The sequence below is a fragment of the Neofelis nebulosa genome, chromosome 14, assembly GCF_028018385.1.
Source record: "Neofelis nebulosa isolate mNeoNeb1 chromosome 14, mNeoNeb1.pri, whole genome shotgun sequence".
In the NCBI taxonomy this organism is placed as follows: Eukaryota; Metazoa; Chordata; class Mammalia; order Carnivora; family Felidae; genus Neofelis; species Neofelis nebulosa.
In genome coordinates this window covers 41407529-41421758 of record NC_080795.1, presented here as the reverse complement: position 1 = coordinate 41421758, position 14230 = coordinate 41407529, and the positions used below count along the sequence as shown (strand labels likewise).

General features: G+C 38.4%; 1 protein-coding gene across 5 annotated transcripts in view; it reads right to left on the bottom strand.

The window, feature by feature from the left end:
- DPY19L4 (dpy-19 like 4) overlaps positions 1-14230 on the bottom strand; it is a 66349-nt gene that overhangs the window by 35064 nt on the left and 17055 nt on the right. For all 5 annotated transcript variants that reach the window (XM_058698599.1, XM_058698600.1, XM_058698601.1 and 2 more), the window contains 2 exons: positions 4342-4465; positions 808-942 (listed from right to left, as the gene is read on the bottom strand). In XM_058698599.1, the coding sequence (XP_058554582.1) occupies positions 808-942; positions 4342-4465 (259 nt within the window). The remainder of the gene's footprint in view (positions 1-807; positions 943-4341; positions 4466-14230) is intronic.

Here is a 14230-nt window from a genome sequence, read left to right as displayed (position 1 = left end):
ATACTCTAGTATACACTAGACTCTATACACTTATGTACCAGGTAAGAATGCTTATAGCAGCACTGGTCATATGGACAATAAACTGGAAAAAAACTGAAATGTCCATCAATAGAATGTGTAAATACATAAACATGAAAGAAATACAGGTCTTTACATCATCAAGGATGAATCTCAAAAGCAAATCAGACAAAAGTAAACAATACATTATTTTCAGCATGTTTTAAGGAATATATAGATAGGTGGTAAAAACCACAAGGAAACAGGAGGAAAGGATTAACAAAACTCAGGACAGTGAACCTCTGTTGGGGAGGGAGCAAGATGTGACTGGAAGCAGTTAAAAGCAGGACTTCTGGGTATTCAAATGCTCTATTTCTTGGCCTGGATGGTCAAACAGTCATGTTTTATTCTATATAGTATATTTACACAGCGTATATACACTCTTTTGTGTATATTCTATATTTCACTTTTTTTTTTTTTTTTTTTTAAAGAAATAGAAAGGGAAGGAGAAATGGCTCAAAAGAGCAGAAGCACATGGTGACTTTGGGTAAGCAGGCTGTCTTGAAGGGAATTTCGAAGTCCTTAAACGGCTGGGAGAATGAGTTTAACAATCTTTTGAGTACAAGTGTAAGTCAGAGCCTATTAAAACATTTCAAAATAATCCCACCGCTGCCCCCCAAAACAAAACAAACAAAACCCAAACAACAAAAATTTCAAAATAAAGCTTAAAAGCCAAATTACCTAAAGATACAACACTATAAAAATACTTATTCTCCTGATTTAAAACCACAATTTTAAAATTCAAAATACCTTCTCACTTTGCTCCAGTGAAAAACTATCTAGCAAGAACAGAGATATTGCTTGAAGAAATAAGAGATAGTGGCTGTACTCCCACATCATCATAAACGTGTAAGTTGAAGCACTCATCAACAAGTAGCAAAACCTCTAGGGAAAACAAAAGAAAGAAACTAATTATCAGTAGCTTTATTACTATAAAAATCCATGAGGTTGTTACCTCACAGTTGCAGCCCTGTTACTGGTTCAACTTTAAGCTATATAATTCTAGAAATTTTGTTTTTAAGTCACATAATTATTATTAAATCCTTACATAAACAATAAGATCTTAAATAAAACACAGAGATAAATAAATCCTCAAAGTTCAAAACCATATTGAGAATTTCAGGAAGACAAAGGGAAAAAATTCAGTACATTTTTCTTTTATCACAAGAGGTAAAGTAAAAAATATAAGACAACGGTGGCTTTTGCCAGACGTGTCGATGGGCTTTTGTATTGTGAAAGTAACTCCATTCACTCTAAAAAACATGTTCACTTCCAAATTTCCCTAAGAGTTTCCATTTAAACAGTCTGTTTATGTCTCAGCCTATTCCAAGGAAAGGAAAAAAGGAAAAAAGCCCACTGCTCTTTTTTCATTACTTCTCAGCAAATGTGTGCCCTTGCCTTTCCCCAATGCTTGTACTGTCAATCATATAAAACTCTTTTTTCCTCTGCTAACATACTAAACACAAGGACTTCTTGTCCTTGCCTGGCTAAAATCAATTCTGTCTTTCCAAATGTTATCTCCCAAGTGATCCCTTAGTGAGAAACCCAAGTCTGACAAATCCATTGTTCCTTAGCATATTTCTAACAACCTCTACTTCCTCCAGGGATCTGCATTTTTATTGCCAATTCCTCCATCAGCCATGGTATCACATGACTTTGTTCTGATAAGAATAGCAAAGGAGAAAGGCAATAAGGGTCTAGTCTAGTCAAGAAACCTAAGATAATAGCCATGTTCTCTTCTAAAACTAAGTCTTTCAGGGCGCCTGGGTGGCTCAGTTGGTTCAGCATTCAACTTTGGCTCAGGTCATGATCTCACAGTTCATGAGTTCAAGCCCCGCATCAGGCTCTGTGCTGACAGCTTGGAGCCTAGTGCTTGCTTCAGATGCTGTGTCTCTCTCTGCCCCTCCCCTGCTCACGCTCTCTCTCTCTCAAAAAAAAAAAAAAAAAAAAAAAACCACACTTTTTAAAAATTAAAAAATAATAGATTCCAAAATGAGAAATACTTCAGGCCGTCAGCAGATATAAAGATTTTCCAGCACCCTGAATAAGATTAAGACCAGAAAACAAAGTGTAAGAGATGGAAAAATTCTCAGTTGGTCAAAGAATACCAACTGCAAGGCCTAGAAGAGCTTAGCACTGATAGAACACATAAGCTTCTGCTCTTCATAGCACCATAGCTTTAAGAGAAAGTGTTCTGGAAACTTCTAATGTGGAACAACCAGAACTCTAATAACCAGACCTGAAACCATCATCCCCTGAGAAAACAGTACCAGAAATCAGGTCTAGATCCGGCCTAACTAACCTACTGGACATGTGGAGATTACTTCAAGGATGTTAGGAAAAAGCTACAGTACAATAAAGCAAATTACTCATGCCACGGGTTTACCCTCAAACTATTTTAAAGGATATACAGTGTGAAATAAGATAGAAATATATGGGTGTGTGTGTGTGGGGGGGGGGGGGGGTTGCCTGAGTGGCTCAGTCAGTTAAGCCTCCAACTTCAGCTCAGGTCATGATCTCACAGTTCATGAGTTCAGAGCCCCACATCGGGCTCTCCACTGTCAGTGTGGAGCCTGCTTCAGATCTTCTGTCTCCCTCTCTCTGCCTCTCCCTGCTCATGCATGCTCTCTCTCTTAAAAATAAACAAACACTTAAAGATTTTTTAAAAATATATGTCAAACACAATCTGCACAATTAGCTGTTTTTCCTTTCTCTGAACATTTTCAAAATTCTGTGCACTTTTGTCTATCCTTTACCCTGCTCACTTCATTTTCAACTATGCCTTTATTGTTAACTATTTTACACATATTACTTAACACATTAAATGTATTTCAGTAATCAACCACAGATATGTCTACATAGCTCCAAATAACTGCACAAAGATCTGAGCTTGGACAGACTGATGCAACAGGGATCACAAGATCTAGCCTCAAGAATGGGAAGCAAACTACCAAATATGTGATTAAAATACACATCCTATTCCAATACTACTCAGCAATGAAAATAAGCAAACTATTGACACAATGCAATAACTTAGGTGGATGTCAAAGGCATTAGGCTAAATGAAAAAAGCTGATCTTGGGGCACGTGAGTGGCTCAGTAAGTTAAGCTTCCGACTCTTCATTTCGGCTCAGGTCATGATCTCCCAGCTGGTGAGATGGATCCCCATGTCAGGCTTTGTGCTGACAGTACAGAGACCGCTTGGGATTCTCTCTCTTCCTCCGTCTCTGCCCTTCCCCTGCTCATTCTCTTTCTCCCTCTCTCTCTCTCAAAAATAAACATTTAAGGGGCGCCTGGGTGGCGCAGTCGGTTGAGCGTCCGACTTCAGCCAGGTCACGATCTCGCGAGCCCCGCGTCAGGCTCTGGGCTGATGGCTCAGAGCCTGGAGCCTGCTTCCGGTTCTGTCTCCCTCTCGCTCTGCCCCTCCCCCGTTCATGCTCTGTCTCTCTCTGTCCCAAAAATAAAAATAAAATAAATAGAAAGGTTGTAGCTTCTGCAAAAAAAAATAAAAATAAAAAAAAATAAACATTTAAAAAAAAAAAGAAAAAAAGCCAATCTTGAAGGATAACATACTATATAATTCCACTTGTATAACCTTTCAAAATGACAAAATCATTGTGATAAAAAATTAGAGCTGTGGTTGCCAGAAAAACAGAAAATATGCGGTGCTACCATAAAAGATAACACTGCTGCCATTTGTAGTCACTCTATACATCTTCATTAATATTTTCTTAACTTGCAATGACTAAAAGCTATCAATATTACAGAAAAAAAATGGTAAAATAATGAGAGATTAATTTTCAAAATAATAAACTCTTCATTTATTTGTCAAGTAACTGCACTAAAACGATACAACATCTCCTTTCTCTTAAAAATAATTTACCCGTCAGGGGCACCTAGGTGGCTCAGTTGGTTAAGCATCTGACTGTTGGTTTTGGCTCAGGTCATGACCTCATGGTTTCGTGAGTTCAAGCCCCACGTGGGCCTCTGCGCTGGCAGCACGAAGCCTGCTTGGGATTCTCACTCTCCATTTCTCTGCCCCTCCCTCACTTGGCACTGTCTCTGCCTCTCTCAAAATAAATAAATAAACTTTAAAAAAATAATGATTTACCCATCAATCTGACTAGACTAATAGTGTTATAGTAAGACTCTGTAAATATATCCTTTATTATATAGTAATTAGGCTTCACTGAATATCACTGACCTGTTAATATGACTAACTTTAAAATTATATACATTTGCAATACATCAAAATTAACTGTGACAAATAAGTTTGTATCTTACCTCTCCGTAAGTATTTAGGTTGCTTTTTAAATAGCCTGTAAGTGCAGCAATTTGGCATGCAAAGTATGGCAGTGCCCAGTTTTCTCTTAAAGGAATGGAGTATTCAATTCTTGTTGTATCTACCCTAAAGTAAACCACAGATGAAGAGCAAAATATCAAGACATTATATTTATGTAACACTGTACTTTTCAAAGTACTTTCACACACATCTCATTGTTCTCTGTAACAATCCTGTGAGGTAGACATAGAGCCACTACGGTCTATATAGCACCTGGAGCAAATTAAGCATCTCATTCAACCCCCCTTTCCTCCCTTCCAGGAAGACTCAGTGTGGTTGTACACTGCTTGGTGAATAGATGGGCAACTGTGAAAATTTGAAAAAGGCTTTCTGCTCTGAGCAGATACGCCTCATGTTAAGGCACACAACTTGTCGTAGAGGACACTAGATTTCAGTTCCTACCCTTTCTTCCCTTAATAAGATAGATGGCTACTCTTCTCTAGAATACAATCTGCATTACATAATTAGCAGGCCTGACAGGCCCAAGGTTCTTATCCTCCCTTATGTAAAGAACATGAAGTTCAGAGAGGTGATGTGACTTAATCAATGTCATATAGCTGGCACAACTGGGATTACAATGCATCTTCTGATATCTAGTTTAATAATCTTTTCAATCAGCAGTTCCCAGGAATTACCATTACAGTAATCCTTCACGTGATATATCCAGAAACCCTTAAATGCCGAATACAGAATGTCTTTCCAGGCTCTTCCTAGATTTCTTCTCAATCTGCGCTACAGCATGTTGTCTCCTGGGCATATCCTCACACCTCAAGAGAATTACCTTTCCAACAATCACCAAATTTAGGACTCACGCTCAATGTTTTTTTTCTACACAGAAACAAAGGTGCTACTGCTTTAAAATTTTTGTGAAAATTGTTGTATTAATTCTCCTAAATAATAGAGGTGAATGTATTTGCATGTAAGTTAGTTCCATCAAACTGTGATACAGGATACTTCTTAGCAATGAAAAGGAATGAACTATTGATATGCCCAATATACATGAGTCTCAAAATAATTATGCTGAGTTAAAAAAAAAAAAAGACCAAAAAGTATATGCTATATGACTTTATTAAGTAAAATTCTGGAAAATGAGGGGTGCCTGGATGGCTCAGTTAGGTTGAGTGTCTGACTCTTCATTTCAGCTAAGATTGATCCCAGGGTCATGAGATTGAGCCCCATGTTGGGCTCCATGCTGAGTGTGGAGCCTGTTTGGGATTCCCTCTCTATCTATGCCCCTCTCCCCCACTCTTGCTCTCTAAAATAAAAAAATAAAAATAAATTTAAAATTCTATAAAATGAAAACTATAGTGACAGAAAGCAGATTCCTGGTTTTCTAGGGACAATGGAAGTTAGTAGAGGTGAGGTAAGAAGAAGAAAGAAGGAAGCATTACTGGGAGGCACAAAGAAACTTTTGGAGGTGATAGATATGTTTATTACATTGATTTTATTGATGGTTTCAAGAGTGTGTCTAAATGCCTGAACTGATCAAACTGTATACTTTAAATATGTACATTTTATGACAGTTATACCTCAGTAAAACAGTTAAAAAGTATTATAAGAAAACTTGTCTATGAATATATATGTGATTGAATACATATATATGAAAAAAACAGGATCATACATGAAGATCAAACAAAATAAAAGCTGTAAATATTAACTTAGCAGTATATCTACAGCTTAGTAAATGGTATTAGATCTTGGCTCTTTTATAATTCTGTAATGAACCACTTTTCACTTAATATCTAATGAGCATCTTTCCATAACATATGTATCAATAAATACAGTTCAAGAATATTTAATGGCCAGGACACATCATTGTATAGATTTATCATTAACATAACCAATTTCTATTGTCATACACTTACATTGTTTCAGATCTTATCTTTTACAAAGAATTTTAAAACATGAACCAATGTTTCTGTATAGTAATTATTGGTTTCACTATTTACTTTTAACTCTAATCCATTTGGAATTTACTTTAGTATTGATGCAACAAGATTTCTTTTCCAGATGATTATTCCAATACCATTTACTGAATATCATGTATTTTAAAGACCATCTATTCTCATATAATATTATCTCTCAGAAATTATGAAAGTTAACTCTCTAAAGACAAATAAGAGATTCACATGTCATAAGGCAGGACGTGGGGAGGAGGGAGAGGATATCAGCCACTCCATCAGCCCAAAATTGGGAAGCTGGGCCCAGCAGTCACCTTTCTGAAGGTTTACTCACTATCCCTGCCTAAATCACAGATCAGTACAGTGAAAAATCTTTAAAACTCTGCACTGGAAAAGGGGAGTTGTTGCAACACAGACTGAGTAGGATCTCTGCCAGTTACCCTCTTCACCTACACAAGCCTCCCCACTGCTACCTTGCTGAACACCTGAGCTACTCTCTCTTGCCTTTACCATGTTTGGTCCTTGTGAGGAACAGAAGGCTAATAGTAGGAAGTAAGTGACTAAATCAGATGAGACCCACTTTTTCTCCCCCAGTGGCAGAGTCTAGAGCAGCACAAACCAGTAGTTTAAAATAATAACTAGTTAAATCACCTAGGATGCATAGGCCTATTGATACATTCACAGAAACCAGGAAGCCCTGGTTTCATTTTCAATTTTCTTTCTTTTTTTTAAAGTAATCGCTACACCCAATGTAGGTCTTGAACTCATGACCCTGAGATTAAGAGTCACATGTTCCACCAACTGATCCAGCCAAGCACCCTTTGAATTTTCATTTTAGACACGTCATGGTATAAGCCTAATCTGGATTTCAGTACTCGCTTCCATGTTTGTGTTAACAATGTAGTTGGCAATAGGGGCGCCTGGGTGGCTCAGTCGGTTAAGCCGCCGACTTCGCCTCAGGTCATGATCTCGCGGTCCGTGGGTTCGAGCCCCGCGTCAGGCTCTGTGCTGACAGCTCAGAGCCTGGAGCCTGTTTCAGATTCTGTGTCCCCCTCTCTCTGACCCTCCCCCATTCATGCTCTGTCTCTATCTGTCTCAAAAATAAATAAATGTTAAAAAAAAAATTTAAAAAAAAAACACAAAACAATGTAGTTGGCAATATAGCATTACTTCAATTGGCTTGAGTTAATGGGGGGTGGGGGGAGAGATGACTGTAATACTAAATGATGTACTGTCAAATAAAAACAAAACGATGTCATGATCACTATGGTAAAAAAAAAAAAGATTCCATAGTAGACAAGAGAGCAACATGATGAGAAGTGAGTCATCTCACAGTACCCAGCTGTGTAGGTTTACCATATTCAAAAGAACCTGCTGGAATGGTACCATATTTACACAGATAGTAGAAATCTGGTTTTAGCAAAATATCATTTTTTATGTTAAATTTATCTTTTCAGTTAATATTTTGCTGGTTTCATTAATAGATTAGTTTCAGTTTTATTTATTTAAAAAAAAATTTTTTTACATTTATTTATTTTTGAGAAACAGAATGAGACAAAGCGTGAGTGGGGGAGGGGCAGAGAGACAAGGAGACACAGAATCTGAAGCAGGCTCCAAGCTGTGAGCAAGCGGTCAGCACAGAGCCTGATGTGGGGCTCAAACCCACAAACTGTGAGATCATGACCTGAGCTGAAGTCAGATGCTCAACTGACTGAGCCACCCAGGTACCACGATTGATTTCAGTTTTATAGTAGCATAAGTGCTTTTAAGTATATGGAACATTACCTAGTTTTGTTTTATATGTAAGTAGCATTACAGAATTCAAATTATTTATGTCAGTACATGGAATCCATGAGAATTAAGTTTTAAATATACAGAACTGAAGTCCAAGAAATGCTGAGTCGGATAACATATAAAACAGTTTGGTATGTCAATGTATAATGTGTGAAAGATGAAAAACATTTACACAGTATCAGTATAACTTCCAATGGCAGCATATTGCCTTGCACTGATGTATTACAATTTACCTAACCATTCTCCTATATTTAGATGGTTTTCTAATTTTTCATGTTATTTCCCTCCTTTTCTGGATTACTGTCTTGTGATGAAATGGAATTCTTGGGGAAGACTACCACCTAAAATTTAAAAAGCTTGTACCTCCATGAGCATTCTGAGTATACCAATACCATCACAACAGAACCAGCATCATGTGTTACCATTATTTTCCGTTAGCTGTACCTCTATGTCATGGATATTTCCTTGCACCTAACCTCTTTATTATTACCAATGTACAATTACTTTTTTGGGGGCCAAAGACTAACTTTAACATACATTTTTTTTTTAAGGTTTATTTATTTTTGAGAGCGACAGAACGTGAGTTGGGAGGGGTAGAGAGAGGAGGAGACAGAATCCAAAGCAGGCTCCAAGCTCTAAACTGTCAGTGCAGAGCCAAATGCGGGGCTCAAATCCACAAACCACGAGATCATAACCCGAGCCGAAGTCGGACACTCAACCGACTGAACCACCCAGTAGTACACTTAATCCTACACATTTCTTCTTTGTTCTTCAAATACAAATATGTTTTCACTGAAAGTGATACCCAGGTATATATTTGTAGATGAGAAGATCAGTAGGACTCTTCCATATTGTTTATGTGTAAAGCCTGGTTTTGGTTACCCTATTTTGGTGATCACGTCTGTTAAGAGGGAGTCATTTGCCACTGAGTTTTCCCTCACTACTGTCTATACAGTGCTGTTTCCTAAAATTTCCTCAAATTTTCTAGTATGCCTACATTTTTTAGTTTTATAATACTGCTTTTCCCTTCTGGTGTTAAGAAACAAGTAACACAAAATACAACTAAGAACACTACGAATAATCATAATATAATGGAATGACTAATACCTTTTTATACTTTTCTAGGTATTCATATATAAACTCTAAAGCTGCTGAATAAAAAAAAAGCAAGTTATCTTTCACAGCATTAAAATATATTTTCCAGTATAAAATATATATCAATAAAAAATGAACGAAATGCAAAACAAATAAAAGCTACTTGTTAAGAATATTTTAATTGCCAAAAGATACATTTTAGCAGAATATATCACAAATTTTCTACCTAACTCCTGCTCTAGGTACCCAGGATACAATGTATCATTAAATAAGGCAATTTCCTTACAATTCTCACTAAGAGCTCTAAAACACTCTTATTTGGGGGGCACCAGGGTGGTTCAGTCCACGCTGAGAGCACAGAGCCTGCTTGGGATTCTCTCTCTCTGCCCCTCCCCTGCTCGCTCTCTCTCTCAAAATAAACAAATGAACTTTAAACATGTGGCAAGGAGTCTTTAATGCCATTATTTTTACAAGGAAAAATTGCCTGGGCTTCCCCTCTTCAAATTTCTGATGAAGATAAAGATAGATCTAGAAATTAAACAAAATGAATATTAAAAGTTCACTGGTGGGTGCCTGGCTGTCTCAGTCCGTAGAGTGTACAACTCTTGATCTCAGGGTCATGAGTTTGAGCCCTGTGCTGGGCGTGGAGCCTACTTAAAAAACAAAAAGTTCCCTGCCTATAGTAGCCAGTCTCCAAGATGGTCTGCAATGGTCCCTGCCTCCTAGTATTAACACCCTGTGTAGTTACTTCCCATAATGCACCGGAGTTAGTCTGCATGATCAACAGAATATGGCAGAGTAACGACCTATCATTTCTGATAATTAAGTTTTAAAAGAGATCTGGAGAGGCGCCTGGGTGGCTCAGTCGGTTGAGCCTCTGACTTCGGCTCAGGTCATGATCTCATGGTCTGTGAGTTTGAGCCCCACGTCGGGCTCTGCGCTGACAGCTCAGAGCCTGGAGCCTGCTTCACATTCTGTGTCTCCCTCTCTCTCTGACCCTCCTCCGTTAATGTTCTATCTCTCTCTGTCTCAAAAATAAATAAACATTAAAAAAAAAAGAGAGAGATCTGGCTTCCACTACGGCACATTCACTCCACACTCTTTTGGATCACTCACTATAAAGAAAGCCAGCAGCCAAGCTGTGAGCAGCCCTATGGTGAGGCTTGTGTGTTGAAAAATTAAAGTCTCCCGGGCCAACAACCAGCTAAAGAACCGAGGTTTCTTGTAAAAAGTCACATGAATGAGCTTGGAAGTAGATGGTCCAGGCCAATCAAACCTTCAAATGTTTATACCCTTAAACAACTCTTGACTGCACCCTCATAACAGGCTCTGAACCAGAACCACCCAGTTAAGCCACTGTGGATTCCTGACCACCAGAAACTGTGACATAATGTTTGTTTTAAGCTGTTAAGTTTTAGGGTGATTTTTACGCAGCAATAACTAATACATCACATACTGAAGAAAACAATCCTTTTATTATTTTAAATAATGCTAGTTTTATACTAAATACATTTCATTCTAAAAAGCAAGACTTTCTAGACCTAGTCTATGAGTTCTGAAGTACTTTGGGCTATTAAATTTCTAACAATGAATTCTAATAGAATGAACTCTAATAGAGAGAATCTTTTTTTATATAGGTTTATTTTATTTTATTTTTATTTTTGAGAGAGAGAGAGAGACAGACACAGAGTGTAAGCAGGGGAGGGGCAGAGAGAGATGGAAACACAGAATCTGAAGCAGGCTCCAGGCTCTGAGCTGTCAACACAGAGCCCGACATGGGGCTTGAACTCACAAACCATGAGATCATGACCTGAGCCAAAGTCGGCTGCCCAACCGTCCAGGCGCTCCAAGAGAAAGAGAATCTTTAAAATTTTTTTTTTTTCAACATTTTTTATTTATTTTTGGGACAGAGAGAGACAGAGCATGAACGGGGGAGGGGCAGAGAGAGAGGGAGACACAGAATCGGAAACAGGCTCCAGGCTCCGAGCCATCGGCCCAGAGCCTGATGCGGGGCTCGAACTCACGGACCGCGAGATCGTGACCTGGCTGAAGTCGGACGCTTAACCGACTGCGCCACCCAGGCGCCCCAAGAGAAAGAGAATCTTAAGCATGGAGCCACTCAGCGTGGAGCCCAACCAGGGCTTATGGCCGCTGAGATCATGATCTGAGCTGAAATCAAGAGTCTGACACTTAACTGACTGAGCCACCCAGGTGCCCCCTGACTTTCTAATAGTAACTGTATTTAAAGGTAACCAAAGAACCTTCATTAATAAAGAAAAATTTCACCTTTTGAAGAATTAAGAATCTAGCTAATGAAAATAGAAACATATAATTTAATAAACCCTAATGCAATTACTAATTTCAGCAGATTATCAACTAGAGTTACAACCCTTAGGTAAATGGTTAACATTGAAAAGGGCACAGATTATTTTCTAGTCACACTATTCAATGAAGAAATCTGACTGTCATTCCCCAAAGCAGCAATCTCAGACTCACTAGGGGCAGGCCAAGTAAATACCTTGTAATTTTTAATATCATGGAACACGAAAAACATACCACCTATGATATATTCTAACTAGAACTGTTTACCTTGAACTCATCAAACCTTTGGATATAACTTCCAGGTTATAGAAACACAAGGAATAGAGGGAAAAGCTAGATGACACCACAGGAAGCAACAAGAGAAATCCATAAGGTGGGATATTCTGTAGGATAACTGACTTGGTCTCTTCAACAGAAAAAAGGGATTATGTTAGATTTAAAGAGAAATAAGGAGGGGCACCTGGCTGGCTCAGTTGGTTAAGCATCTGACCCTGGTTCAAGTCATGATCTCAACAGGTTTGTGAGTTTGAGCCCTGCATCAGTCTCTCCACTCTCAGTGCAGAGCCCACTTGGGATCCTCTGTCTCCCTCTCTCTCTGCCACCCCCTCACTCCGCTCTCTCTTTTCTCAAAAATAAATCAACATTTTTTTCTTAAATCTTGAAAAAAAGAATTAAAGAACATAACAACCAGATGCAATATATGGTCCTGGATTAAATGCTGGTTTGGACAAACCAGCTTTTTGGGGTATTCTGAGGTCAACACGGGTAAGAGGTAAGATAAAAAGTTATTGAGGGGTGCCTGCCTGGATGGGTTAGTCAGTACAGCATCTGACTCTTGATCTCAAGGTCCTGAGTTCAAGCCCCACATTGGGTGTGGAGCGTACTGAAAAAAAAAGTTATTGAAGTGGAGGGGTTCATTCGGTAGAGCACGTGACTCTTGATCTCTGGGTTGTGAGTTCAAGCCCCATGTTGGGCATAGAGTTTACTTTAAAAAAAAAAAAAAAGTTCTTGGAAAGGTAGACTGCTGAATAAAGAAAGCAGCATATATTGGGGCGCCTGGGTGGCGCAGTCGGTTAAGCGTCCGACTTCAGCCAGGTCACGATCTCGCGGTCCGTGAGTTCGAGCCCCGCGTCAGGCTCTGGGCCGATGGCTCGGAGCCTGGAGCCTGTTTCCAATTCTGTGTGTCTCCCTCTCTCTCTGCCCCTTCCCCGTTCATGCTCTGTCTCTCTCTGTCCCAAAAATAAATTAAAAAAAAAAAAAAAAAAAAAAAAAGAAAGCAGCATATAAAACAGTATGTGTAATATATTTCATTCTGACAAAAAGAATACACACACAAATACATACACTATATACACGTACACATACATACTCACATAGAAAAAGATCCAAAAGTATAAACACCGAGGTATAAACAATGGCGAGTGATCTCCAGGTGGTGGGAATGTAAAGTTATTTTGTTTTTGCTGGTTTTAATTTTCCATAACATACATATACTGTTTTTGTAATAATAAAGTTTGGCTCATTCCTGTTTTTAAGAAGAAATATGTTTAGGGGCACCTGGCTGGCTCAGTCAGTACAGCATATGACTCAATCCTGGGGCTGTGAATTGAAACCCCATGTCGGGTATAGAACTTACTTTAAAAAAATAAAAAATAAAAATAAAAAAAAGAAGAAGAAATAGGTTTAAGCCATAAAGCTGAACAGCTATACTTTAAAACTTCTAAGGAAGATTTTTAAAATATGCTTTATATCAAATTATTGGCAGCATATGACCCTAAATATAAACAAAGCCCAGTAAGAGATATAGCCCTTAATGCCGAGTCTCAATAACTTGAAACGTATCATATTTTTTATTTGGGAATTGCCAAAAGAAAATGTTGTAGCAGAAGAAACATTTCATTTTTTAGAAATTTAGTCATGATGGGGCGCCTGGGTGGCTCTATCAGTTAAGCATCCAACTTTGGCTCAGGTTATGATCTCATGGTTTGTGAGTTCAAGCCCCACGTCAGGCTCTGTGCTAACAGCCCAGAGCCTACAGCCTGCCTCAGAATCTGTGTCTCCATCTCTCTCTGCTCCTTCCCCGCTCGTGCTCTCTCAAAAATAAATAAATGTTAAAAAAAATTTTAATAATAAAAAAATAAAAATTTAGTCATGATAAATGTTAGGGGAGAAAAGTGCTATGGAGAGAAAAAATACCCATAATTCAGAATTAAATTTTTGACACTGACCAATGCCAAGAGAATTTTTATGTCTCAAATCAGCTCTCCATTTCAAAGAAACCCCATTGCTTATTCTCTTTTTACTTACTATTAAAGAACTGAGACTGCTTTGATCACCAAAAGGGATGGATTTACTAATTCAAAGCACTCTGTGACAGATTAACACAGAATCCTTATCTGTGGTGGTTAACTTAATAGTGATATATCTTGGGTACCCAGGGGGTTTAGTCGGTTAAGCCTCTGACTCTTGATTTTGGCTCAGGTCACAATCTTGAAGTTTGTGAGATCAAGCTCCGTGTTGGGCCCCACGAGGACAGTGTGGAACCTGCTTGGGATTCTCTCTCTCTCTCACTCTCTCTCCCTCTCTCAAAATAAATAAATGTTGAAAAAAAAAATAGTGATCTATCTGATGCCTCTTCTTTCTTTTCATGAAATCGTGTCATCAATTTTAAATAAAAGAGGAAAGGGGCACCTGGGTAGCTCAGTCAGTTAAGCATCTG